This window comes from Schistocerca gregaria, chromosome 1, assembly GCF_023897955.1.
Source record: "Schistocerca gregaria isolate iqSchGreg1 chromosome 1, iqSchGreg1.2, whole genome shotgun sequence".
Lineage (NCBI taxonomy): Eukaryota > Metazoa > Arthropoda > Insecta > Orthoptera > Acrididae > Schistocerca > Schistocerca gregaria.
In genome coordinates this window covers 342,000,127-342,027,790 of record NC_064920.1, presented here as the reverse complement: position 1 = coordinate 342,027,790, position 27,664 = coordinate 342,000,127, and the positions used below count along the sequence as shown (strand labels likewise).

General features: G+C 41.7%; 1 protein-coding gene across 1 annotated transcript in view; it reads right to left on the bottom strand.

Annotated features, from left to right (window-relative positions):
- LOC126344496 (lazarillo protein-like) overlaps positions 1 to 27,064 on the bottom strand; it is a 46,204-nt gene extending 19,140 nt beyond the window's left edge. Inside the window, exons 1-3 of the mRNA XM_050002023.1 lie at positions 26,993 to 27,064; positions 20,842 to 21,015; positions 4,143 to 4,273 (exon numbers count right to left, since the gene is read on the bottom strand). Of these exons, the coding sequence (XP_049857980.1) occupies positions 4,143 to 4,273; positions 20,842 to 20,973 (263 nt within the window). The 5' untranslated portion in view covers positions 20,974 to 21,015; positions 26,993 to 27,064. The remainder of the gene's footprint in view (positions 1 to 4,142; positions 4,274 to 20,841; positions 21,016 to 26,992) is intronic.
- Positions 27,065 to 27,664: the final 600 nt, after the last annotated feature.

Sequence of the window (27,664 nt, the reverse complement as noted above, 5' to 3'; positions counted from 1 at the left end):
TCTCTCTATAGCTTACCCCTACTTTTCTCAGAACTTCGAACATCTTGCATCATTTTACATTATCGAACGCTTTTTCCAGATCTACAAATCCTATGAACGTGTCTTGATTTTTCTTCAGTCTTGCTTCTACTATCAATGGCAACCTCAGAATTGCCTCTCTGATGTTTTTGTCTTTCTTAAAACGAAACTGATCGTCACGTAACACATTCTCTATTTTCTTTTCCATTCTTCTGTATATTATCCTTCTAAGTAACTTTGACGCATGAGCTGTTAAGCTGATTGTGTGACAATTCTCGCACTTGTCAGCCTTTAAAGTCTTCGAAGTTGCGTTATTTGTATTTTTCCGAAACTCCACAGCATCGTGACTGGTCATTATGTCGCCACTTCCCCCTATGATTTTAGAAATTCTGATGGAATGGAATGTATCACTTCAGCCTTAATTGATCTTAAGCCCTCCAAAGATGTCTTAAATTCTGATTCTAGTACTGGAGTACCTATCTCCCCTAAACCGACTCCTGTCTCTTCTTCTATCGCATCAGACAAATCATTCCCCCCCCCCCCCCCCCTCCTCCACAAAGAGGCCTTCGATATACTCTTTCCACCTATCCGCTCTCTCTTCTGCATTTAACAGTGGGGTACCCGTTGGACTTCTAATATTACTAGTCTTGCTTTTAATTTCACAGAAGGTTGTTCTGACTTTCGTACACACTGAGTCAGTCCTTCCGACAATCGTTTCTTTTTCAATTTCTTCACATTTTTTACACAGCCACTCCGTCTAAACTTCCCTGCACGTCCTATTTATTTCATTCTTCAGCGACTTGTATTTCTGTATTGCTGAATTTCCTTCTGACTCTTCGTCACTACTACATCGTGATCTGAGTCTATATCTGCCCCGCGATACGCCTTACAATTTAATATCTGATTTCGGAATCTCTGTTTGACCAAGTATACAGCCTCCTTTTACGATTCTTGAACAGAGTATTCCCTGTTACTAGCTGAAATTTGTTACAGAACTCAATTATTCTTTCTCATTCCTTGTACCTAGTCCATATTCTCCTGTAACATTTTCTTCTAATCCTTCCCGTACAACAGCGTCCCAGTCCCCCATGGCTATTATATTTTCATCTCCCTTTACGTACTGTATTACCCATCCAATATCCTCATATAATTTCTCTATCTCTTCATCTTCAGATTGCGATGTCTGTATATACATTTGAACTATAGTTGACGGTGTTAGTTTGCTGTCGATTCTGACAAGAACAATCCCATCACCGAACTGTTCACAGTAATGCACTCTCTGCCCTACCTTCCTACTCATAAAGAAAAGTCCTCCCGTTATATCATTCTCTTGCTGCTGTTGATATTACCCTGTACTTATTTGACCAGAGATCATTGTCTTCTTTCAGATTCACTTCAGTGACGCACAATATATCTATATTGAGTCTTTGCATTTCCCTTTTCAGATTTTATATCTTCTCTATCGCGTTCAATATCCTGACATTTCGTGACCCGACTGGTAGAACGTTATCCTTCCATCGGTTATTCAATCTTTTTCTCTTCCCTTGGCAGTCCCCTCCTAGAGATCCGAATGGGTTACTATTACGGAACCTTCTGCCAACGGAAAGATCAACATGTCCTGTGAATACACTTTATGTGTCTTTAATGCAGTTATTTCCATTGCCATCTGCATCCTCATGCCGTTGACCATTGCTCATTCTTTCAACTTTCTGGGCAGTTTCCCACCTCAAGGACAAGAGAGCGTCCTGAACCTGTGCTCTTCCGCTCTCTGACAGGGCTGTTGGAAGAATAAGAAAGTATTCATTTGCCAATTCTGATTGTTAATACAAATGTAAGCGCTGGCGGGTTCGAACGCGGGACCAAAGACATCCTGATTACCAACCAAAGACGATGCCCAGATACCACGGATGCAAGTTCAGAGACGTAACTACGAAAAGTGATGTTTGGTCTCTCAGTCAGAAAATAAAAAGAAATGTGTTTCAGAATTTTTTGAAAATTCAACCACTAAAGTGATAAAGTAGTGCAGGAAAGTTTTTTTTGAAAATGTATAGTTACTAAGAAACTACTTTAAGACTTTTAAGGTTACATCTATGGCAGTTGGTATTTCACTTCTCTGTTATAAGTAAAAAACAAGAAAAAGAGATGTGTTTCAGTGTTCCTGAAAATGCAGCCCCTAAGGGAGTGCAATAGATGATGAAAATTTTTAAGAATGTATTTTGCTACATTAAAAAAATTTAAAGCTTAATTTATGAAAATTGATATTTCACTTCTCGGTTCGATATAAAGAAATATTTGTTAGGAAATGAAAGTTGCTATTGAAATACCTCCACAGGAATGCAGAAGGCATGATTAATAAGAAGTTGCAGCATTAGAAAATTGTAGCGAAATGCAGGAAGATCTGCAGCGGATAGGCACTTGGTGCAGGGAGTGGAAACTGACCCTTAACATAGACAAATGTAATGTATTGCGAATACATAGAAAGAAGGATCCTTTATTGTATGATTATATGATAGCGGAATAAATACTGGTAGCAGTTACTTCTGTGAAATATCTGGGAGTATGCGTGCGGAACGATTTGAAGTAGAATGATCATATAAAATTAATTGTTGGTAAGGCGGGTACCAGGTTGAGATTCATTGGGAGAGTCCTTAGAAAATGTAGTCCATCAACAAAGGAGGTGGCTTACAAAACACTCGTTCGACCTATACTTGAGTATTGTTGATCAGTGTGGGATCCGTACCAGATCGGGTTGATGGAGGAGATAGAGAAGATCCAAAGAAGAGCGGCGCGTTTCGTCACAGGGTTATTTGGTAACCGTGATAGCGTTACGGAGATGTTTAACAAACTCAAGTGGCAGACTCTGCAAGAGAGGCGCTCTGCATCGCGGTGTAGCTTGCTCGCCAGGTTTCGAGAGGGTGCGTTTCTGGATGAGGTATCGAATATATTGCCTCCCTCTACTTATACCTCCCGAGGAGATCACGAATGTAAAATTAGAGAGATTAGAGAGCGCACGGAGGCTTTCAGACAGTCGTTCTTCCTACGAACCAAACGCGACTGGAACAGAAAAGGGAGGTAATAACAGTGGCACGTAAAGTGCCCTCCGCCACACACCGTTGGGTGGCTAGCGGAGTATAAATGTAGATGTAGATGTAGATTAACAAACAATGGGGACTCCAGCTAACAGAATCGGTTTCTGGTCAGAAGTACATTCGGAAAAGACTATGCTTATGTGTCCTTAATTAGTGTGAAAAACTTAAAACATCTTGCAGTTTGTGAACAACATAAATATTCAATTAAATAGAAACATAAAACAAAAATCTCTCCAGCCCTGACAGTCATACGCCAGCGAAGCAGCGCACACTAAGCTAGTAATTATATAGCTTCCGACAGTTATCGTAGGAATAAGGGTTGTAACTCACTTTCTACAAAGTCATGAGTTGTAGCGCAATTACAGCCTAAAGATGACCTATGTTGCAGGAAAGCAAGATAAAGGAATTCTGAACAGTAAGAGGTACTTCATAGATGTGATTTGAGCTACAAGAAAACAATAATTATGTTCAAAAAATCCATAGAAGTTTCTGGTACAATCAGAGAGTGCTTCAGAATACACGCATGAACGAAAATTAGCCGCATTTCTAAAGAAATGTTGTTCGGAACAAGACATATGACCCTGGACTTCAACCTTTAATGGCTACTACCACGCCGGCCGCGGTGGTCTCGCGGTTCTAGGCGCGCAGTCCGGAACCGTGCGACTGCTACGGTCGCAGGTTCGAATCCTGCCTCGGGCATGGATGTGTGTGATGTCCTTAGGTTAGTTAGGTTTAAGTAGTTCTAAGTTCTAGGGGACTAATGACCACAGCAGTTGAGTCCCTTAGTGCTCAGAGCCATTTGAACCAAGCTACTACCACATCACTTCCAGCGCTAACGTCTCCAACAAAGCCATGATGCCATGCAAGTCACGATCTTACAGTTTTCCTAGAGTTTGATTCTTTTGGGACTTACCTCATCTTTCTAACCCAAAGAAAAAAATGAGAAAACTCATAGCAAAACTGTAGAAAATGTATTCTCATTGTAATGCTTGCTACATACATGTAGCAACCGGTTGTCATTTGATGGTTACTCACTTTGGATTATTCGCGGTATTCTCGACGGTGACAACACCGTCACCGTTGTCAGAGTACGTAGCGGTGACACAGTCGCCTTGTCCTTCGAAGATGGCGAAGTAGCGGTACTGCTCGTACCATTTTCCGAGGTACTGAAAGTGAAAACATACGATAGATAACATTCAAGCTATATTACTGACAAACATACAGAGCCTATAGACAATAATTTGATGTACTGGGAACAAATGAAAGGTTACATTATAAATAAAAAAAATGATTCAATGTTATTTTATCCATGTTGCAGCTTGTGAACTCCTCTGACTTTAATGGTAGTTGGTGAATGACGCAACCAGCCACAAATACTTTTTGAATGTTTCCTTTTACTGCCATAACGGGTTTCGAGCTACTATGTCCATCTTCAGATAGCTAATATTTTTCGGTACATAGATGTTTTGATCAACAGCGTGTCATCTGCTCCACACTGCACAAGAATATTTGAGTGTTTAGTTTCCAGTGGATGCTGGTTCGTTTTGTTGTGGAACTAAATACTCAAATATTCTTGGACAGTGTGGAGCAGATGACATGCTGTTGACCAAATCATCTATGTAACGAAAAATATTAGCCATCTGAAGATGGGCATCGTAGTCCGAAACCGGTTATTGCAGTACAATAAAACATTGAAATAGTATTTGTAGCTGGTTGCGTCATTAATCAGCTAAAAAATGATTCTTCACGGTGTCGCAGCACCCGTTTTTGTTGATACGTGGAGTCGTATACAGACTTCGTGGAGAGAGATTTATAAGAATCATATACTGCTCCTCTTTAATTCTGTGCCATGACGTTTGAAGGCCCTCTGCAGCAGGGGGAACTATACACCATGCTGGGTCCTTAGCTAGAAATCATGCACTGTACTGTAAGTCTGTACATCTGAGGGTTAGCGGGCGAGGTTGTACCGCAGTTAGTAAATTAGATTTGCGTCTAGGAGGATCGCCACTGAAACGCCGTCCGGCCATTCAGAGGTACGTTCTCTGTAGTTCCCTTTCTCTGCCTAGCGTAAGGATAATGATCTCCTTTGGTAAGGCCACTGCCGATTTCCTTTACCTTCCTTGCTCAGTCCAAACTTCCTACCTCCGTCAAATGGCCCCTTTCCCATTGAACGTTAATATAAAGTTCCTTCATTGCGTATGTAGTCATGTCGCAATTAATGGTGTAAGGCTCATTTCACTCACATCTGTCTGTTTTCTCAGAGATAAGTGTATCATCAATGAGATATACATTTGTTATTGTACAATGAGTGATCTATGATTCAGTAACTTTTTCTTTTACGGTGATATCAGTTTTCCAATTTGCAGTCCAGACATTTAAATTTTAGAAGAGTATTGAAAAAGGGAGCATGGCGAAATTGATTTCAATAATTGGACTGAATAATTTATCACATCTGTACTAACGAGCCTAGCCTTTTCACATATTATATAATTATTTTAATGGAGATTGCCTCACATGCAATGCATAACACACAACGACCAGTAAGGCGACACAAGTTTCTGAAATAACTCGTTTAGGAATGTAGCAGTGTTTTATAACTTCGAAAAAATCAGACAGGAAAATGTCTAATAAATTGGACATTTGTGGACTTTTTGACACAACTTTTAGTTCGGAAAATTATTACAAAAATAATAATTTATGCTAATCATCGTTGTAATTGTAAGAGTTAATGTTAAATGAAGAATGGGGAAAATGATGACGTTATTAGAAAAAAACAGTTTGCTGCTTTCGCAGACATGAGTATATCATCAGAGGGAATTATCTTCAATTCCCCTGACATTCTAAACAAACACAATTTGTTTACTACTCAGAAGCGTGAGCCCACTTTACAGTTAAATCAAACAGTATGTTTACTTTGGGTAAGCCTTTCGAGCAAAGGTGTCGTTTGAACCGTATTTTCGACGGTACTGCACCCCAATAAATTGGACTTCAACACCTTGAAAACCGACATACCATGATTACAAAACTGGAATGAAGGCTCATACACTACTGGCCATTAAAATTGCTACACCAAGAAGAAATGCAGATGATTTAACGGGTCATCATTGGACAAATATATTATACTAGAACTGAAATGTGATTACATTTTCACGCAATTTGGGTGCATAGATCCTGGGTAATCAGTACCCCGAACAACCACCTCTGGTCGTAATAACGGCCTTGTTACGCCTGGGCATTGAGTCTCTAACATTCTGCGTGGTGTCTGTTTGATCTAAGTCGTGTCTCCATACCACTTTCGCGCAACGACGCTCTGAGCGTGTTTTTTAGGGAATTGACTAGTTTGAACCTGGGACCTGTTGCTGGTAAGGAGACGCCAGACCACACATGACATGTAGAGTTCAGAAGAGTTCAGTGAGACTAGATATGATATAACCAAATACTTAATGATTTCAGCGTCAGCTCCACTGCACTCCCTGTAAAAGAATCTTAATACTAACTAAATTTAGCGGAAGAGGTTCAAGGCTTTCCTATTTTTAGTTAGCTGGTAAAAAAAAGCAGTTAAGTTTACTATTGGAAATTTTATACTACTCACAAAACATTGTTATAAATTGCACTATTGATAAAAGGAAATATTTTAATACAGAATGATAAAAACCAAGTGCGTTCAACAAAAATGTGAACGAATATTCCCTGAACGGGTTTCCAAGTTCTACAATGGATCGAAGGATGACCTATGCCATATCACATCTATAATCTAGATTTAAGTTAAGTTTCTATCAAAATGGTCTACAGTGACCCTCAATTATCTTTAATTACTATCTAACTTGTCATAAATTACAGTGGCTGATGTGGCTTCTCAATAATTATATAACAGAAAAATCATCGTGTTTCAGATTTTAACTTCACGTAGCAAATGTGAACACCATGAGATTTAATTGACAATCGACACTAGTATTACGTAAAAAGGGGATGTAACAGATGAGACTTCAGCAGTTCTGAGTCAAGCCTTATGCATTCATTACCTTGTCGATATTTAGGCAGCATCAGGGGGCGGCGGGCGACACAGCTCCACACACCTCGCGTTCTTGGAAGCAGCTCTCTCCTAACTTCTCCTTACTACAATTTTCTGAAGTTGGTTTAAAAAAGCTATCTGGCTGTGTTTTCAACTGACCAATCATGGTCTCAATGTTAACCTTAAGCTCCGCCTCAAAAATTCTGTCTATCCAATGAGAAACCTTATACTTTTCGTGGTGGGGCAATGTTTTTAACGTTTGCAACGTAACAGAGACGCGAAAAAGTCTCATGCTAAAATTTCCAGCTGGTGTGGCCCTTTTAGTGTTATCGTAAGATCTATACTGTTCTTCCGGAGGGCTGTATCTTTTAACATGGGCTGAGGGGAGGTGGTCCTGGCGGTCAGCCGGTGATGTGGGTGTCCATCCGTTTTCGTAGGGCCTTCTAGCTTAACACGGTTCTGCTCTCGGCTTCTGTTATCATTTATTCCCTCGAAACTGCGTTTGTTTCACGGTGGGAACGTATGACATGCATTTAGGCGTTCTTGTTTTTGTCTGTAGTACCCCATTTGCTCACTGGTTGATGATATTACTTTGGTTAATTTAATGTCAGGATTTATTCGAAGCTATGTGACATACTGCCGGATTTGCTTATCATGTCAGGGTTTTCATGGAAGGTGTTGGATATGCCTGACACCTTACAAGTCAAACAGAGCTTGGATGGCGAGTACAGGTACAGCTGCTCATGCACCAACACGATACCACAGTGACTGGCGTATTGTGACGAGCCAGTTGCTCGGCCACCATTGACCAGACGTTTTTAATTGGTGAGAGATCTGGAGAATGTGCTGGCCAGGGCAGCGGTCGAACATTTTCTGTATCCAGAAAGGCCCATACAGGACCTGCAACTTGCAGTCGTGCATTATCCTGCTGAAATGTAGGGTTTCGAATGAAGGGTAGAGCCACGGGTCGTAACACATCTGAAATGTAACGTCCACTGTTCAAAGTGCCGTCAATGTGAACAAGAGGTGACCGAGATGAGTAACCAATGGCACCCCATACCATCACGCCAGGTGATACGCCAGTATGGTGATGACAAATACACGCTTCCAATGTGCGTTCACCACGATGTCGCCAAACACGGATGCGACCATGATGATGCTGTAAACAGAACTGGATTCACCCGAAAAAATGACGTTTTGCCATTCGTGCACCCAGATTCGTCGTTGAGTAGACCATCGCGGGCGCTCCCGTCTGTGATGCAGCATCAAGGGTAACCGCAGCCATGGCCTCCGAGCTGACAGTCCATGCTGCTGCAAGCGTCATCGAACTGTTCGTGCAGATGGTTGTTGTCTTGCAAACGTCCCCATCTGTTGACTCAGTGATCAAGACGTGGCTGCACGATCCGTTACAGCCATGCGGATAAGATGCCTGTCATCTCGACTACTAGTGATACGAAGCCGATGGGATCCAGCACGGCGTTCCGTATTACCCTGCTGAACCCACGGATTCCATATTCTGCTAACACTCATTGGATCTCGATCAACGCGAGCAGCAATGTCACGAAACGATAAACCTCAATCGCAATAGGCTACAATCCGACCTTTGTCAAAGTCGGAAACGTGATGGTACGCGTTTCTCCTCCTTACACGAGGCATCACAACAACGTTTCACCAGGCAACGCCGGTCAACTGCTGTTTGTGTATGAGAGATCGGTTAGAAACTTTCCTCATGTCAGCACGTTTTAGGTGTCGCCACCGGCGCCAACCTTGTGTGAATGCTCTGAAAAGCTAATCATTTGTGTATCACAGCATCTTCTTTCTGTCGGTTAAATTTCGCGTCTGTAGCACGTCGACTTCGTTGTGCAGCAATTTTAATGGCCAGTAGTGTAATTTCAAGAATATGAGTTAGCTGCACATTAAATGCCACCACCCATTTAATGCAGTTAAAAGTCAAGTATTTGTGTTAGCACGAGGAAGCTGCTTCCTGACTTTCCACCGACCACCATCTTGTGTGGTCCCAACTTGGAAAGACATCTGGACCCAGCCATCAACATCAGGAAGAAGGTCCTGGGACGTCTCTGCAGCCTCTACCCTCATCTCAACCTGGAATTGATGCTTCCTGTCTACTTAGGAATAACATCTCCCTTCGGGACGGCACAGAAGAGGCATGAAGAAAACACATGAACTGTATGACAATTCAGCGAATATGCAAAAAGGTTATTGGAAGGCAGTGGAACACGACACTGCATCTAAGAAACAAACTTGCGGCGTGGGGAGCGAACGAAATGGATGGTCAGGAGATGTTGCTCTTAATCCTTATGTTTGCTGCAGAGCACGCAGGAGTGCCTCTGGAATAAGTAAGCCCAGTGTTATTCTCAATCAGCTTCCATCCAACTATTGTCACTTCACCAGCAGATTAACCAGTGGTATTGAAGAAGGTACATGGAATTCTATCGCTCGGTTCTGATGCAGCATCAGGACAATTTCTCTCATTTACTGGGACTACAGTCTGGAGATAAGATTAATCTCGCTATTGCTCACGCTTTAATCAAAGGGAACGGATGGGAAGCCTGCTGCTTCTGCTTCAAGGGGAGTGGCTGGCTGGATGGTAGTTTCTGGCGATGGAGTGGATGACCGTCCGCCCATTCACATTCAATGAGGAGAATCCTGAGAACACCGGACACAGACAATTCGTCCAGTTCTCGGAAATGCTTGTCAAGACGCCTTGAGTTGCTGTGGAACCATGTCGGCTCTGGGAACTCCGGGGCTGGTTTCAAAACGTAGAACTGAGTTCTTTCGGAAGCTGCCAAATGCTGGACATCGCTAGGTTTGGCTGTTCTCGGAAGTGTTTGTCACAATACCTTCCAACCCCTGGAGTCGCTGTAGAACCATGGCGGCGTTGGGGACACTGAGGCTGTTTTGTAAACCGGAATGGAGGTCTGTTGCTTTCCCTTGAACACTAATAGCTGTTGTTGCCATTCCACCTTTATACAGGGAACTTCATGTGCAAGAAGCTAGAGAGGCAGTGGGGTAACATGGAACAGAGTGACCAGTGACAGCTCGTCATTGAGGTTGTTTATGAGATAGCCAATCATAAGAGGGCGGAGGCCAAGAGTGATGTAGTGAAGTGGGGAAAAAGTAGTGAAGGCAGTGAGTTTTGGTCTGGAGTTCGGGCCGGTAGTGTACTTGTGAAGTGGTGACAGCGGCGTGAAGAACTGGAGGCAACTCAGAGGACACTTCAGCAAGGACCGGTGGAGATCAGAGAGGCGCAGAACTCCCTGTCGAAGGTAAAGCGCCAAGTAAACTTACTGTAGTCTTAATTACGAGTGGGCACAGGTTACTCTGATCGGTCAAGATTGGATGACGGGTAGTTTGTGGATTCTACTTGCTGTCAGCAAGGATTGGAAGTATCTATGGGTGTAACAAATGCTAGTTGATATCTTATTTGTCATAGTGCAAAGAAGGAGCGTTTATTGGGTCATATAAATACAGAGACTAGAGGAAATCTTACTTGTGAAAGGGTAAAATGATGGAAACGGATTTTAAAGGATGTGATTAAAAACCTTTCACTTTTAATTTATACTGCCATATCCTTTCAACAGTTAGTCTCTCCAGTTGTAAGTGCTAAATGTCCTCTGTGCTGTTATTTCTTCTTCAGCGTCCACCATAATCTTTGTATGATGATAGACTAGGCTTTTGTGTGTTGTCTGTATTTCAGCATTGGTTTCTATACGTTTTGATAATCCTTAGGACAGAAGTGGGGTCTTCGTGATTGCCAGATGGGCCACTGATTTCTGTTGAGAATAATTCACCTAGTCACAGACGGTGAACCTTTTATAGTGAGGCTGGGGACCCAGGATAATGAGAGTTATCGGTGTTGGGAGAGTTGGTTTTGAAAGCTGCCGGAAACAGTTGACTTTGAGGAAGGGAACATTGCAAATCATGGAAAGCTGAATGTACGAAATGTCCACTGTTGGACGCTGATAACACGTACTGGCTGACGCAGGTGGAATGTCAGAGGCTGTGGAATGTGAATATTTGGTGCAGCATTGCTGCCGACTAAGTTATTGCTTCTTACTTCATTGAAGGAAACTTAACAGGTAAAATATGCGCACAATCTCTTACCGAAATGCTACTGGCTCTCCTAAAAGGAAGGAGGATTAGGGCTTAACATACTGTCGACATCGAGTTCATTGAGAATAGAGGACAAGCTCTGGAAGTTTCAGAGAGGGGAAGGATATCGGTTGTGCCCTTTCAAAGCAACCATCCAGGCATTTGCTGGAGCGATTTAGGGAGCACCCCCACTGTAAATCCAAATCTGGATGATTGTACCCAGATTGAAAACGTCATCCTTGAGAATGCGAGTCCAATGGTCTAACCAGTTGGTAGCAACATGATGGGTACCCGGCTCACTACTTACTTGTGGCCAGCAAAATGCGCTCACTTAGTTTTCTTCTGATTTTTGGATAGGACGTAAAGGCGTTATCAGTTGGCCTGCAAGTTCGTCTGATTTGAGACTTCTAGACACTGCTGTATGCGGTAAACTTAAAATATGAAATTTATCCACAAGTACCGACGACCAGAGAGTATTTAAAACATCACACTGTTGCAGTAGCGGCAATGATAACATAGGGTTCTCCTCAGTTTGACCAGAGGTCCGTAACACTTGCCATTGCAAACGCGAATTGAACTACACGGTGCACATTTCCAAAACTTGGTGTCATAAATGAAATTTTAGCACATACAGCACTATGCTAGTACGCCATATGGGCGCACATGGATCGGCCGTATGGACAGCGGCCGCATACCTTACGGGCGCTGGTTTTCCACTGCCCGAAACATTTTTCCCTGTGCTACACGGCTGCCGGCTGAAGGATGGCCGTAGTAGTTGATATTTTGACCTCAAGATGCAGCAGGAGTCAATTTACAATTTTCTAAACAAGGACGCTCAAGCAGCATGATATTTTCTTTAGGGAGGCATTGGTTCTAGCGCTCAAATAGAAAAATAAACTTGTTGCGGATTGCCTCTCCACAAAATATTAGGAGGTTTCTGTACGCTGGTAAGGTGGTATTATGACAAAGATAAAGCGAAACATTATCATAAATTATAAAATGAACAAGGCTGGTGCAACCACGTCAATGAGCTTCAAAGCTACTATCCATTCGCAAGCAAAACACTGAACTGGCCAAGAAAACTATGCTTCCACGTTTTCCTAATGTCCACTGTTTATGGTTTTATCTTGGACAAGGATGTCACCAAGCAAAATACACCCTAAAGAGTCAAACAAATGGTACACTTGCCTAATATTGTGAAGGGTACCCGCGAGCACGCTGAAATGACCCAGCACGAACTAATACACAAATACTGTCAATATACAAATACGTAAACAAGCATATTTTCCAATCTATAAAGTATGGGATTTTAAAATGATGCTAGATGTGTGGATCTAAGATGCTTGGCTATTGTGTAATTCTTTAAATTTCTTAGATGATCCCCAAGACATCCATGCAATCGAGAGAGAGCAGTCTTGAACGTTTCAAGCAAGAGTTCATGACGGTATTCTTTTACGATTTCCTTTCCGTTGCCGGTGCTGCTGATTTCATTTTCAAATCTAATTGTGTATCTTTGACATTAAACTCATGCGCTATGTTACTCTTTAACAATGTTTGCACCTCAGTTCCTGTTTTGCAAACCTATTAGAATTTTAGTGTGCAGATCACATTTCTTTGAAGTTTGCGGCAGATACTAGAACAGAAATTTGCAGTTAACTTGCGAACCGTCATTAGACATCAATCCTTTGTCTTCCATATAGAGTGTAGGTCCAACCACATACAGCCAGGTGTGATTAATTTCGGCTTTAAATTAAACTTTTCTCCACTATTCCGCTTCTGTAAATAGATTCTCTTAGTGCGTCAGTCGGGAGCAACCCATCAATCTGGCACGACAGTCCTGCTGAAGAATAAGAAATTTTCGCATAAGGCAACAATCACATTCATGTTGGAAACATGTTAATACGAAGGTCTAAATATTGTAATTTCTTCGAAACTACTAATCGGATTTGGAAGAGTGAAAGCCGTTGAATTCTTCTGTTTTGGAACTACAATACTAGCAGCAGAAATTACTAAATTTCTATCTGAAAAAGTGAAGCTGATAGCGATATCTATGTAATATGAAAAGGGACTACACGTCATTTAGCGTGGACTTTACGCCGTTAATCTGGGTGAAAACAGAATTAAAAAATGTGAGGCTTCACGTAGTATTTCAGGTGAACAGATAACCTGAATCATGCTGTATACTTTTGCATCACCAGGTATAGTCAACTTTTCTTAAAACTGCTCATTGCATTATGTTTCACCAATTTCAGACTGGCGGCTCTAGGTTAAAAATAAAGAAATAGTTTCTTTTATGATAGTATATGACTTCCTCTCGTCTCCAAACTCCCCAGCATGAACGTTATTGAGCATATCTGGGATGCCTTGCAACTTGCTGTTCAGAAGAGATCTCCAGTCCTTCGTACTCTTACGGATGTATGTATAGCCCGGCAGGATTCATGGTGTTAGTTCCCTCCAGCACTACTTCAGGCATTAGTCGGGTCCATTCCACAACGTGTTGCTGCACTTCTGCGTGCTGGCGGGGCCCTACACGACATTAGGCAAGTGTACCAGTTTCTGTAGCCCTTCAGTGTACGTTCCGTGCGCTTACTCCTCAGTGTTAGACAAAATGGCGAAGGCTGCAAATGTTTGTAACAGTCTGAGCGGTAAAAACGATATATTAAAATAGAAGGTACTGTAGCAGCAGGAAGGAAAAAGTTGAAAAATGGAGGGAATGAATACATTAAGTTCAAGCAATAAATGTATTCCCGCTAAAGCTCGTCCAGCACAGGAGATAAGTCTCATTACTGATCACTAAACTACACCAAATCTGGGCAAAATGGCTGTTCTTGAGTTACCAAATACGTTGTTCCACAAGATCTAAAGCACCTGATACGGGAATAAAGGCAATTTAACCTATTTATCGTCAGCAATATGAATGCATCTGACTTCTTAGATTTCAAGAAATCAGCAGTTTGTAATAAAAAACAGCAAATATAAACACATCAAAAGTGCAGTGGTTGTGGTTAGACAGAAACAGCCGTAATGTAGTTAAGAGCAGGAGAAGAGCACAACAAGAAAATGCTACTACCTGCCACGAAAATTACAAGCCACATCTATGAAGAAAAGAAGCAAGATTTGCTTGAAATGATGCATGACGTGACAAATAATGACCACATACATTTAATGATTTTTACGTACCATGCTGGATTACATCTTTGTCTTATGTGCCGTATGTACCGCTGCTGTGCTTTGCTTTTCGCTGAATTTAAGTATTTTACTGTTTTTGGAACAGACTTTAAAAATGTTAATTTTATTGTTGACTTGTACTGTTATTATGTCGTAATTTGGCGACTGGACAAAACTGTAATAAATACGAAAGGTATTTCCTAAATCCTGTTAAGACACTCCCTTCCAGAGTTTTCCTTACGCAGCTGGAGGAGTAAATTGCCAGTTGTCTGTATGCTCTGCAACTGTATATTTGCACTTTGTTACTCGCATATGTTTATCTAGATATGTTTCTTATATTTTAGGAAATGGCATATTGACTGCCTGGTCCGTATATCTTGAAATTATAAGTTCTGCATTTTTGACCTGCGGTTAATCATTTGGTAACACCTGTATTGTCCATGATTGTAATTTTTATTTTCTGTCCTGTAGGATGATTTGAAGACGGATCCCGACACGAAACTAGTCATCAAATATTTAAAATTGAAATTTGCACCTTTGGCTTTGTTTCATGCTGTAGAATTAGCTTTTGCTACCTTTTTGCCGAGTACTAAACTGTGGCACATAGAGCGTTTCATTCTATTTCCACTTTCAGAAAGTTTTTCATGTTGTTATAATACAATGTTCGTAATTTCGTTTGGAAACTAAATCCATACTATGCTTAACTTTCAACAAAAGCACATTAATAGTGCAATTATGACCATTAATTAACTGGTATATTTAAAAATCATCATCATCAAATTCATGATTTTGGCATATAAACCCTATTTGTTTCAAAACTTCAGTTCTGCATTCAAGTGCTACGCATAGGGCTCAGAGTATATAGTTACATTTGAGTAAGTTACGGCCCGCATCTCGTGGTCGTGCGGTAGCGTTCTCGCTTCCCACGCCCGGGTTCCCGGGTTCGATTCCCGGCGGGGTCAGGGATTTTCTCTGCTCGTGATGGCTAGGTGTTGTGTATGTCCTTAGGTTAGTTAGGTTTAAGCAGTTCTAAGTTCTAAGGGACTGATGACCATAGATGTTAAGTCCCATAGTGCTCAGAGCCATTTGAATCATTTGAAGTAAGTTACGGCCGCCGTAGAAGAACAATAAAATTTCAGTTTCAGTAATACGAGCCGCATTCTGTTACTCTGACGGGAGTGCATGTTATGACTTAGGTATAATGCGTTCCATGTCGACGGTTCCTTCGTGACTGTCTGTTAATGACAGGCAGATTGTGACTGTAGGTCACATAACACGCACTCATCATACGTGAAACAGGAAGTTCGTTCTTTAAAAGCCCAGTCGACCTTGAGAGAACTTAAGCAGCGATATAAATGCCACACAGATATTACGTGCGTGTGTCTCTATGATCGCGCTGGTACCTCTCGCCAGAGCTTCTACACAGAAGAGCCAAAGAAACTGGTACACATGCCTGATATCTTCAGGACCCAAGGACCCCCCCCCCCCCCCCCCCCCCTCCCCCGAGCACGCAGAAGGGACCCAGCACGACGTGGCGCGGAAGTAGTCCAAGATTTGATGTTTTACCGGATTCTTTATATTCACGATACGTTCGTGAAATGGTTGTACGAAGAAATCCTCATTTCATCGTCACCTCGGAGATGCCGTGTGCCCATCGCCCGTGCGCCGATCATAACACCACGTTCAAACTCACTTAAATCTTGGTAACCTGCCATTGTAGCATCAGTAACCGACACTGCGCCAGACACTCGTTGCCTTATACAGACGTAGCCGAACGCAGCGCCGTATTCTGCGTGTTTACATATCTCTGTGTTTGGATACGCATGCCTATACCAGTTTCTTTGGCGCTTCAGTGAAGGTCATGATATTTGTATCATTTGTAGTTTTTGTAGGAAGTAAGTTTTTCCGCCTTCCCCTTGGTTTTTACCGAAGTACCCCATTTGTATCTGAGGCTACTTCGTAGCAGGCAAACACAATGGTCTTATTTCCGAATTTTGTAGTACATAGATTTCTAGAGTTATCACGGAATGCCTGGTGTCTGTTGTGTAGCGATCTAATGTGTGACTGCTGCAATTATGTTATTCTGTATAGGCTACACAAGTACCGAAAAAGGGGACTGGTGTAAATCTGGCAGATGTTCGGAAACGTTGGTACTGAGTGAGATGGCGTAGAGCTCAAGATAACATGGAATCATGCCCGGGGAGGTAGATGTAAGCTAGGCCATAAGTGATCCAGATTAAGCCTTCATAAACTTCCTGAAATCTTCTTCAGGTTTGTACTTGGCTTGTTTTGTCACTTCGAACAAGCTGTTACCGATTTTGTTCCCCCATCCTTCCTAAAATGAGATCTTTTTCCTTTATAGATGGTAAAAAATGTATTGCCTTGCTTTTCAGATAATGCTTTTCAGCAAACACAAATACTGCCATTAGTTTTTATTATGGGAATAACCATCTACAACTGGAATCAAGCATATAATCTCACTTTCCCACAGTAGCACGTGCAAACAGCGTCCTCATTAATTTGCTGTACATTTTCTAGTCTATGCTATAATTCTGAGCTGTACATCTTCGTCCAGTAGCATGGAACCGATTCCTCGATGTTTTAACGCACCATATCACTGTTCAGTACTCCAGCTACAATTTTGCATATCTTCCTTTCCTTGCCGCACCTGGGGAGAATATCTTCATTTCTTAACAGACCATTTCATTAGCTATCTGTAGACATGTGCCTTAAGAAAGACTCCATCTGTGTCGCTAAAAAATACTTTTAAAAACGCAGACTTCGTGGAACATTCTTGACTTACATGAAAATCGTGTTGTATTTGAGATATGAGAGTGGTTTTTAGGAAACAGTGATTAGGACTCTCGTCTGATGATGCTGATTTATTTTTGCCACTGGGACTGTAAATCGTTTTAGGGAAATTTTGGATAAATTCCTTCAACGAAGTTTTGGCTAATGCCTTTTCGTCTCTCTGTCTATTTCGACAACCGTTATTTATTTTACTACCCTCATAGAAAAACTCATCTACCACTTTTAGTGTCTCATTTTCTAAGACCATCGCCATTACGCTTAATTTACTTATTAGTGTTTTATCCATCTTCAGAAACTATTTCTGTATTTATTGAAATAATCAACAACCAGTTGCACAAAAGAATTCTATTTTCTTAATCGGTTTCGGGTTCTTCTCCAGAAGGTTTTAACTATCGCAGTATTTGCGAGTGTCAGTGCGATAGTTATAACCGTCTGAAGAAGGGCACTAAATGCCTATAGCCGGTGAAGAAAATGAAATTTCTTTCAGGTACTTCTCCAGAAAATTTTAACTATCGCATTATTTGCCACTATCAATGCAATAATTGTAACCTTCTGAAGAAGGGCACTGTCTGAAGCCGGTTAAGAAAAGAAAACTGCAGCTGGTTTCTGATTATTTCAATAAATAATTTACTTTTGATGATGTTTTTCTTTTACTCTCTTTTCAAGACGCCGTCCATTCTGTTCAACTGTTCTTCATAGGTTCTCTGCCTCGTGATGACTGGGTGTTGTGTGATGTCCTTAGGTTAGTTAGGTTTAAGTAGTTCTAAGTTCTAGGGGACTGATGACCATAGATGTTAAGTCCCATAGTGCTCAGAGCTATTTGAGCCATTTGTTCTTTATAGGTTTTTGAGGTTTCCGACAATGCCGTCGGCAAAACGTTGATTTTTATTTCTCCTGCCTGAACTTCTTTCCTTTTACAACGTTCCCCTTGGTTTACTTTATAGCTTACTCAAGAAACAATCTGAATAACATCGGGGCTAGACTGCAGACCTGTCTGCCGTCACTGCCCGTCTTTCACATCCTGCACCTCGCTGTGTACTTACTGTACGAGTTGTGTAAATAATCCATAGTTCTTCGCATTTTATATCTGATACCTTGAGCAAATCGTAGAGTGTATTCCAGTCAACGCTGTGGAAAGCTTTCTCTAAATTTGGAAATGCCATAAATACAGTTTCACCTTCTTTCAGTATATTCTGCATGATAAGTCGTAAGGTCAGTACTGCCTCGTGTGTTCCTATTTTTCCCCGGAACCCAAACAGATGTTCGCTATAAATTGTGTAAATAATTCGTTTCAGTATCTTGGAACCATGACTTATTAAATAGGTGGCTTATCTACAGACTTTCAAGACATAATTATTATTATGCTCTAGTGTAATGATTTTTCTTTGATAGCATTTAGGAATTGTCCATCGACGTCCATCCAAGACTGTTGAAACGTAAACTTCGAGAAGTTCTTTATAACATTTACTTACTTGTTTCACGTAATCTTAGCCACATTGATATCCAGGAAGATTAGAAATTAACGCCTCATAGATGGCTGGGTTAAGCGACGCAGCAATATATAGGAGATGGGTATTGTAGTCGTCTATGTGTTTGCTTTAGGAATTATTCAAGAAATCAGTGCGGAGAGAAAGGCAGGTCACGGGCAACTTGGGTCAGAGTGGTTGGATCCTCTGAAGCGTTACTCCACGTCGCCCTGTTGAGGAACCTACTACAGAATTCGTAAAACAAAAGGAGTTGCAACTTATAGACAAATGGTGATAAAGCAAAAAGTAAATGACAAACGATTTATGAGGCAAGAGTGCATCTGCGTATTACAATTCATAACAGTACTAAAGTAATATTCAATAATTTAAAAAATTTACTAAAATGTAGTTTGCACTACGGCTTCTGCATGGTATGGGTGGTTTAAGAAATGTTTGTAAGCTGCTGATGGAGGCAAAGCACCCCAAGTGATTTGCTTAACGCAAGATTTTCAGACTAACACTTTGTGTCAACTTAAACTTTAATTAAAACACAGATCTTTGAGTGGACTGAGGCAAACTTTCTTTATCTGCTGTATCCAAAACTAATGTAAGTGTTATTAGCTTATAATCTTGAACGTCTCTTGTAGTTTTCTTAAATAATGTTAAAAATGGGGTAGGAGAGCGATGATGATGTTTGTGAAACTGTCTGATGCAACGGAAGTATTTTCAGTTCCTCTAGCACCGTAAACGGTCGCATCTGTGATTATCACACGAAAAAAATTCCGCACGGTACAACTAAAGGGAACGAATTTTTATTTTATTACCTATTTTTTGTTAGTCTTATGACTGGTTTCATAATGCCCGACATGACTGTCTCTCCTGTATCAACCTCTTCATCCTCAATTATTTGTTGGATATTATCCGGTCTCAGACACCTTCTGTACTTTCTAAAACCTACAATTCCGTCCAAGTGCTGTGGAAGACGTTTCCTGATGTCTCATCATATGCCCTATCACTCCGAATATTCTTCTTGTCAGCGTTTTCCATATTTTTCTTTCCCCACCGAGTCTGTGGAGAACATCGTCATTTCTTATTTTATCAGTTCACCTAACTTTCAACATGCCTCTAGAGCACCACATCTAAAACGCTCCTATTGTTTTCCGGTTTACTCAGACTTCATGGTTCACTACTTCACAATGTTGTGCTCCAAACGCACATTATCAGAAATTTCTTCTTCATGATAAAGCTGATTTTATTTTGATGATTAATGCATTCCTTGACTGTGCCAGTCTTCTTTTTACATCCTCCCTGCTACATCCGTCATATACTACTCTGCCTCCAAAGTAGTAGAACTCCATCACTTTGTTCATATTGTTGTCCCCAATTTTAATGTTAAATTTATTACTAATCTCACTTTTGATACTCCTCGTCTTTCTTCGATTTACTCTCAATTCAAACACCGTTTTCAGTACTCTATTCATTTCATACAATATGTCCAGTACTTCTTCCCCACTTTCACTGACGCTAGTAACGTCATCAGCGAATCTTATCATTGATATTGTTTCATCTTGAATTTTAATCCCACCCCAAAACCTGTCTTTCTTTCCTTTGTCACTTCTTCGATACACGTATTGAACGGGAAGGGGAAAATATTGCAACAGTGATCTCGAATTTTTTCTTCGTCTTATTGACATTCCGTTCTAACGCTAAGCTAAGAGTCTAGAAACACATTTTGAGCTATTCTTCTGTGAAAACGAGTCTCGAGCTATTTTTTAGACTGGTGAGTACTTGTTCTTAACTCTCGCCAGAACTGAAGGACAGGAACTAAACCTTTCATTGTTGGTTGTGAGTGAATCAAAAGAATGATTAAACAATCATATGCGCATGATCTCAATACAAACATACGATGATAACTAGACCAGAAACCTCCAAGAATGATGCAATGCATGTAGTTTCGTCAAGTGAGACGTAAATTAAAAATTCTATGAAATACTTAATCCGCTATGGAATAAACGAAATTAGTGGAGTATTTTGCGTATTTTCTTGCATCTGTAGTTGAAACGACCGAGTGATTAAGTGCATACTGAAATCGAGCGAAATGTACCGGACCGAGCTTGTAGCGCTGGCTCGGCGGTACTATTTGGCACACAGCTGGGGTACTCACGGCAGACACGTTGAAATTGGGCATGACGTCGACCTCCGGACAAGGTCCCAGGCCAGCTTTCTGAGACAGCGAAGGTGCCGCCAGCAGAGCCAGAGCCAGGGCGGCTACGTGGTACGTCGCAGCTGCAGCCATTTCGTCCCGTCGGAAGCGAAGTGTCTCGTATGTCACTCTTGGCTGGAATTTTGAAGTTCACAAATGAATCAGCAGGTAAATAAAGGGCATTCAGTCAGAGTAGCCAAGCATATACGCCTAAGAGGAGTATCATTAGCAAACTCAGAATGAATTTTTCGCTCTGCTGCCGACTGTGTGCTGAGATGAAGCTTGGTGACAGATTAAAACTGTGTACCAGAGCAGGACTCGAACCTGTGACTTTCACATATCCCTGGCAAATGTATTACGAAGCGAGCCAGCCAGACAAGACTGACGACACGCCCTCGTAAATTTACTTCCACAAGGTCCCAGCTTCGAGTTCCGATCCAATCCACAGTTTTAATCTACCGTTAAGTATCGGCGCACACTGACGTGACGCAAGTCATGGAATAGCGATATGCACGTATACAGATCGCAGTCGTGTCGCATTCACAAGGTATGAAAGGGCAGTGCATTGGCGGATCTGTCATTTATACTTGTGTGAAAAGGTTTCCGGCGTGATTACGACCTCACAACGGGAATTAACAGACTTTGAACACTGAGTGGTAGTTTGAGGTAGACACATGGGATATTCTATTTCGGAAATCGTTAGGGAATTCGATATTCCGAGATGCACAGTGTCAAGAGTGTGCCGAGAGTACCAAATTTCAGGCATTACCTCTCACGATGGACAACACACTGGCCGACTGCCTTCACTTAACGACCGAGAGCAGCGGTGTTTGCGTAGCGTTGTCAGTGCTAACAGATAACAATGCTGCGTGAAATAACCAGACATGCGAAGGACTTATCCGTTAGGACAGTGAGATTAAATTTGTCAAATGGTTCAAATGGCTCTGAGCACTATGGGGCTTAACTGCTGTGGTCATCAGTCTCCTAGAACTTAGAACTACTTAAACCTAAGTAACCTAACGACATCACACACATCCATGCCCGAGGCAGGATTCGAACCTGCGACCTAGCGGTCTCGCGGTTCCAGACTGTAGCGCCTAGAACCGTTCGGCCACCCCGACCGGCGACATTTGTTATTAATGCGCCGTGGCAGCAGACAACCGACGCGAGTGCCTTTGCTAGCAGCACAACATCGAATGCAGCGCCTCTCCCAGGTTTGTGACAATCTCGATTGGACCCTAGTCGACTGGAAAACCGTGGCCTGGTCAGAAGAGTTGCAATTTCAGTTCGTAAGAGCACACGGTTTGGATATGGCGCCGATCCCACGAAGTCATGGACCCAAACTGTCAATTAGGCATTGTGCAAGGTGGAGCTGGCTCCATAATGGTGTGGGTTGTGTTTACATGGAATTCACTGGGTCCTCTTAGCCAGTTGAACCGACCATTGACGGGAAATTGTTATGTTCGTGTATATGGAGATCATTTGCAGCCATCCGTTGACTTCGTGCTCCCAAACAACGATGCCGCGTCAGTGGGCACAGTTGCTCGCGATCGGTTTGAAGAGCATTCTCGACAGTTCGAGCGATCCACTCGAAGGGCTGAACTCTTATTGGACGTCCAGAGGACAGTTCTTGCACAACATCCTGCACCAGCAACACTTTCGCAATTTTTGGACGTCTGTGGAGGCAGCATGGCTCAGCATTTCTGCAAGTTACTTCCAACAACTTGCTGAGTCTGTGGCATGTTGAACTGCTGCAGGGTGAAAGGTAGTCCGATACAATATTAGGAGGCTTCCCATTATTTATGTCACCTCAGGGTAAGCAAATGCTTAATTTTAGTTATCAGTAAGAGACGAAATGTATCTGCGAAAATCTTCCAAAATTTGTAAATACGAGGACTAGCAGCACACGTATGGTTTTAATTGTCACCTCGAATAAGTTACGTTATTATTATTATTTATTTACTTTCGTGTCCATATGCGCAGGCCTGTTTTGCAATAAAATCTACGAGCCACAGTGCCGAAGCGTGTCACTAGAGAGGTCAAAACGGAACTGTGCACCCTCATTGGTAAATTTGAGTACCGAGTTCTAGGTAACTAGTTTTCTGCATTTGAAGAGAAACGACGACATAACACTCCATGATGAATCGGTAGATGTGTGCGGCAACAGTGCATTATCACATGACTCACTGTTACTTGGAGCAACCAGTGTAGTCAAGTAGGAAAATGTGAATGACGAAGAAACGAATAGCGGAGCACCTCTCTTTGAAGAGCCGTGATTAGCAACGGAAGTGAGGCCCTGGAAAAAGAGAAAACAGTTACCTTGCACTTGACAAAACTCACCGCCTGCTGGATTCTCCACTGCTCACACCTACTAAAAAAATGCCCTTCGAACCCAGGTAGCAGTGGAAACGTGGCAGCTCTGTCAGACTCATATAGATGACATTTTTCTGGCCGCCCAGTCACTATGAACGAGTATTGCACGTATTACTATGGCCCAGAGACAAAGTAGCAAACCAAACAGTGTACACATGTAAATCTATCGCAGCCGAATAGAGTGTAGATCCAACTATGATCGGATAAGTTGGGCCTGCGTAGTGTTGTGACTGCCACGGCGCGGTGCCAACAGATTCCGCTCTTGAAGGGCACCCGTCACAGGAGCATACTGTCGAAATCTCCTGACGCGGATACAGGAGGCTGTAAAGACAAAGTGTTCGGTGGAGCTTTCGGCAGGGGTTTATGCTCCACGAGAACGAATTGCTAATTCTGTATGGGGTGGACTCACGCGTTCTATTTCAACTCTTCTCCCCCACCCCCCTAACTTCCACCACTCTCCGCATTCTCCTGACATGGCACCCAGCGACTTCTTCCTCTTTCCCCAGAAGATGAAATCGTCGGTGGAAGATCTTTATAGAATGAAGGCGAATTGATTTTCGATATGGAACATTTTGGGGCATAGCCAAAATTCAGCCAGCCTACAACCACGATCTCCGCCAAGTCATCCACTGCTGTCAAAACTGTGTCTCATTGCCCGATGAACATACAGAGGAGGATTAACATTGACGCCAAATATCAGAGAAGTAAAGTGAGTTTCTCAAGGTGATAATTAAAACTTTGTTTACTATCCTCGGATAACATGCTTCTCCAGTAGCTGTCACGTAAAATTTTAACTTGCCCTCAGTAGCTATCACGTAAAGTAAAACTTGCCGCATTGTGTGATCTGCACTGATGCCTTCTTGAAACTTGTGCGTAATCAGTTTAAAGGGAAGCTAACCCCTGAAGAAAGACGTAACAGTGACACAAAACTCGCAATGACAATTTCGATGATGGTTACACGGTGCTATAATCCACCAACTTTAATATGAAACGGAAACTATACTCGGGTACACGTCAATTGTAACTGTGACCGTAATCATGTATGACTTTCATCTAATACCAACTGCAATTATTGTTACTCTCATTTACATATGAATTATATTATTACAATTCCGGGAACTCATCATCATCAGCCTCTAAATTCATATGTCACAAATAAATGTACGAAGCTAACTGCGATTGTCACTGAAAGATACTGAAAGATACTTAAATTACCTGTACATGGTTAATTCTGTATATTTAGGGGTCGAAGACAAAAAAAATCCAGTTTGCTACACTAGGTTCTTCAGTGTTGAGGTTTGTTATAATTTACTTGTTACTATCTCAAAGATACATAATTCTGTTGATTACCTCCTTGCAGTATTCTTGGAGTTTCAGCACTAAAATACAAGACTGTTAGTCCTACAGGAAACACTGTGAAGGGTCTGCTCCAAATATTACTACGTTGGAATGGTGAAAAGACGTAGTCGTAGCTACGTTATACTTCTCTAAGTTTACGCAAAGAAATCATCCTATCTAAGGAAATTTATCTTGGCTGAGGAAACTATCTCTTCAACATGTAGTTTTTTGTTATGAAACAAATATTTATGACTGCATATCCGGTTTCCAGATATGTATTGAAATAGTGGCAGGTTTAGAGAAGCAGAAGATATCAGATTTCTGGAACTGAAGCAAATGGGAAGATCTCATGCAAGAAATGTAATCATGATCTGTAGAAGCTGGATGCAGGTGTAATATCTTCAAGATGACAAAAAGTGATAGACTAGAACTGATTTACATACTTTGATTCCTTCAAATATAATAATATTTAATGACAACTTATTTCTGTCATATTGTTTGAGCCAAAAATGACCTTAGAGGGTCTTACATGGTGTTATTTGGGGAAACTCATGTATGTTGCCTACGATGTTTGTGGTTGGCAGTGATACATGTCTAAATTGAAGTTTCCTAAATACAGAACACGCAGGATGATCCTTCTGTTACTGTTCAAAATGTTTGCAGCACTGTGCAACCTTCATTTTGAGTAAGCTATCAGCATGAGGAGCGTGTTATTCGGAAACCCAGATTTGGCGTCTGCAGCACTGATAAACTCATTTATTTTTCGGGAAAAGGGACGCTTTCTGTCCATTTGATTGTAATACTGTTGTTGATCTAATCTTCGGTTCGAAGGCTGTTTTGATGCAGCTCACCAAGCCTGCCGAAGCCTTTTTATGTCTGCATAACAACTGCAACCTACATCTACTTCATCCTGCTTACTGTAGTCAAGCCTTGATCTGGTTCCACAAATTTTACCCCCACCCCTCCCCCACAATACATTTCCCTCCACCCGCTCCACCAAATTGGCGATTCCTTAAAGTCTGAGTGTGTGTTGCATCAAGTAATCTTTAGCCAAATTTTGTAAAAAAATTCTACAAATGGAATTCCCTGAAGTGAACAAATGGTTGAAATGGCTCTAAGCACTATGGGACTTAACATCTGAGGTCATCAGTCCCCTAGACTTAGAGCTAATTAAACCCAGCTAACCTAAGGACATCACACACATCCATGCCCGAGGCAGGATTCGAACTTGTGACCGTAGCAGCAGTGCGGTTCCGGACTGAAGCGCCTAGAACCGCTCGGCCACAGCTGCCGGCTGAAGTGAACAGAACAGTTAGCAGTACTGGTCATATAAGCAGCTTTTAATTTCATTTGATCGTGTTCCGGTATTTGATGATTGGCAGAATGAAGAGTATAACATTTGGTCATGTACGGGGAACAGAGACGTGTTTACGAAATCAAGCCACCCTGATTTGCTTTCTCCGTTCTTCCCTAAATTATTCCATGTAATCTCATGATATTTATACTAGTGAGCTGTGGCTGACACTATCTCAGTTCTTGTGTAATGTTAAGATGTGCATAAAGTAAATTATTATTATTAGTAATAGTGTTACTGGTATTTTTATTCCAGAATTTCGAATTTCATCCTTACATTACTAACTTATTGTTCTTCTAAAGATTTGTTGATATGTTATGGCCTATTCAATACCTTCTTACAATCAAATATAATTAAAATAGATATCATATAAAAGCAGCGTATAGTAAAAAGAGGAAAATAAACATAATAAATAAGTGTCAAGAAAAAACAAATAAAAAATTACAACATTATAGTGAAACCAGAATTCCTCTATACAACTAAACATTAATTATAAATTGTACTAACTAGAAGGATTTAAGAGAGGATAATGATAAAAAATGTAGGTCCAATAAGAAGGGGAGAAACCTGGAAATTATGAATCAATGGTGGAAAACATAAAACTCTTAAAGAAAATAATATAAACAATAAGGATTAGAAGGTTAATACTTTTTGGTCGTTTGTACAGGCTAGAAAACAAATCTTGAAGTATCTCTGGCAAGATAAACTACAAGCTGAAAGCGAGGAGATAAGTAAGGTTTAGAAATGCAGAATATAAAAGCAAAAGAAATAACAGAAGGAGCTATTTTCAGAAGAACGATGCTACTTTTAGGAGGGTTCCGAGAGAGGAGCATTAAGAGAAAAGGTATGAAGGGGTCGGAGCAGAGAAAAGAAGTGACATGGTGAAAAGATGAAACAATGTTTGAGGAGAACCTAAAAATATCGAATGAGAAGTAGCTGAAATGGTGAAACTGTCCCTAGTGGGCAAAAACGGAGGAGGGGCATGTGCAACGTTAGAAGTGGAAATACTGCTGATTCGAGTAGAGACTAAGAGTGGGGAGCGCTTACCGCCCGCGCGGCAGCTGACCCGCGTGCTGTCAGATGTCGGCGACGCAGTGGGTGCCGTGCGAGGCGCCGGCGGCTTTTATGTGGGGAGGCGAGGGCGTGTGTGACGCACGCGGATCGCCGCCGCTTCCGCCGACGCCGCCCAGCCGCAGCTCGCCACAGGTGATTACGGCTACGCTCACCACGTGCGGCAGCCGCCTCACCAAAATGGACGCGTCGCATCGCCTAAACAGGCGCTCGGCTGGTTGACTCACTTTACAGTCTTCCCAATAGAGATATTCCGTCCTTCAGTTCTTATTCTACAAGGTGCCGATAAAGAAGTTCGTTAAATTGATCGTTACCTGAGTGGCAACGAGCGCTAGAAACGTGTGCCGGGCATGAACACTGAGACAGAGGTCGAGGAGAGACGTAAAGTGTCGGACACACAAAAACGTAACAGATTTGTTTCCTGCAGCCAAATAAACGTCGTCAGTTTGAATATGGAGCAACCAACGAATATAAAATATTGTTCCAAACTGAGAAAAACACCAGCTGAGACTACACAAATGAGGTCAAATATTATGACCGTTGGACACCGCGAGAGTGAATAAAGGAACTATATAACTGGGTCAAAGACGGAAATGGAGACATTCTACCGACGATAGGGGCCGCAAATGAGGAAATCCAGTGACAAAT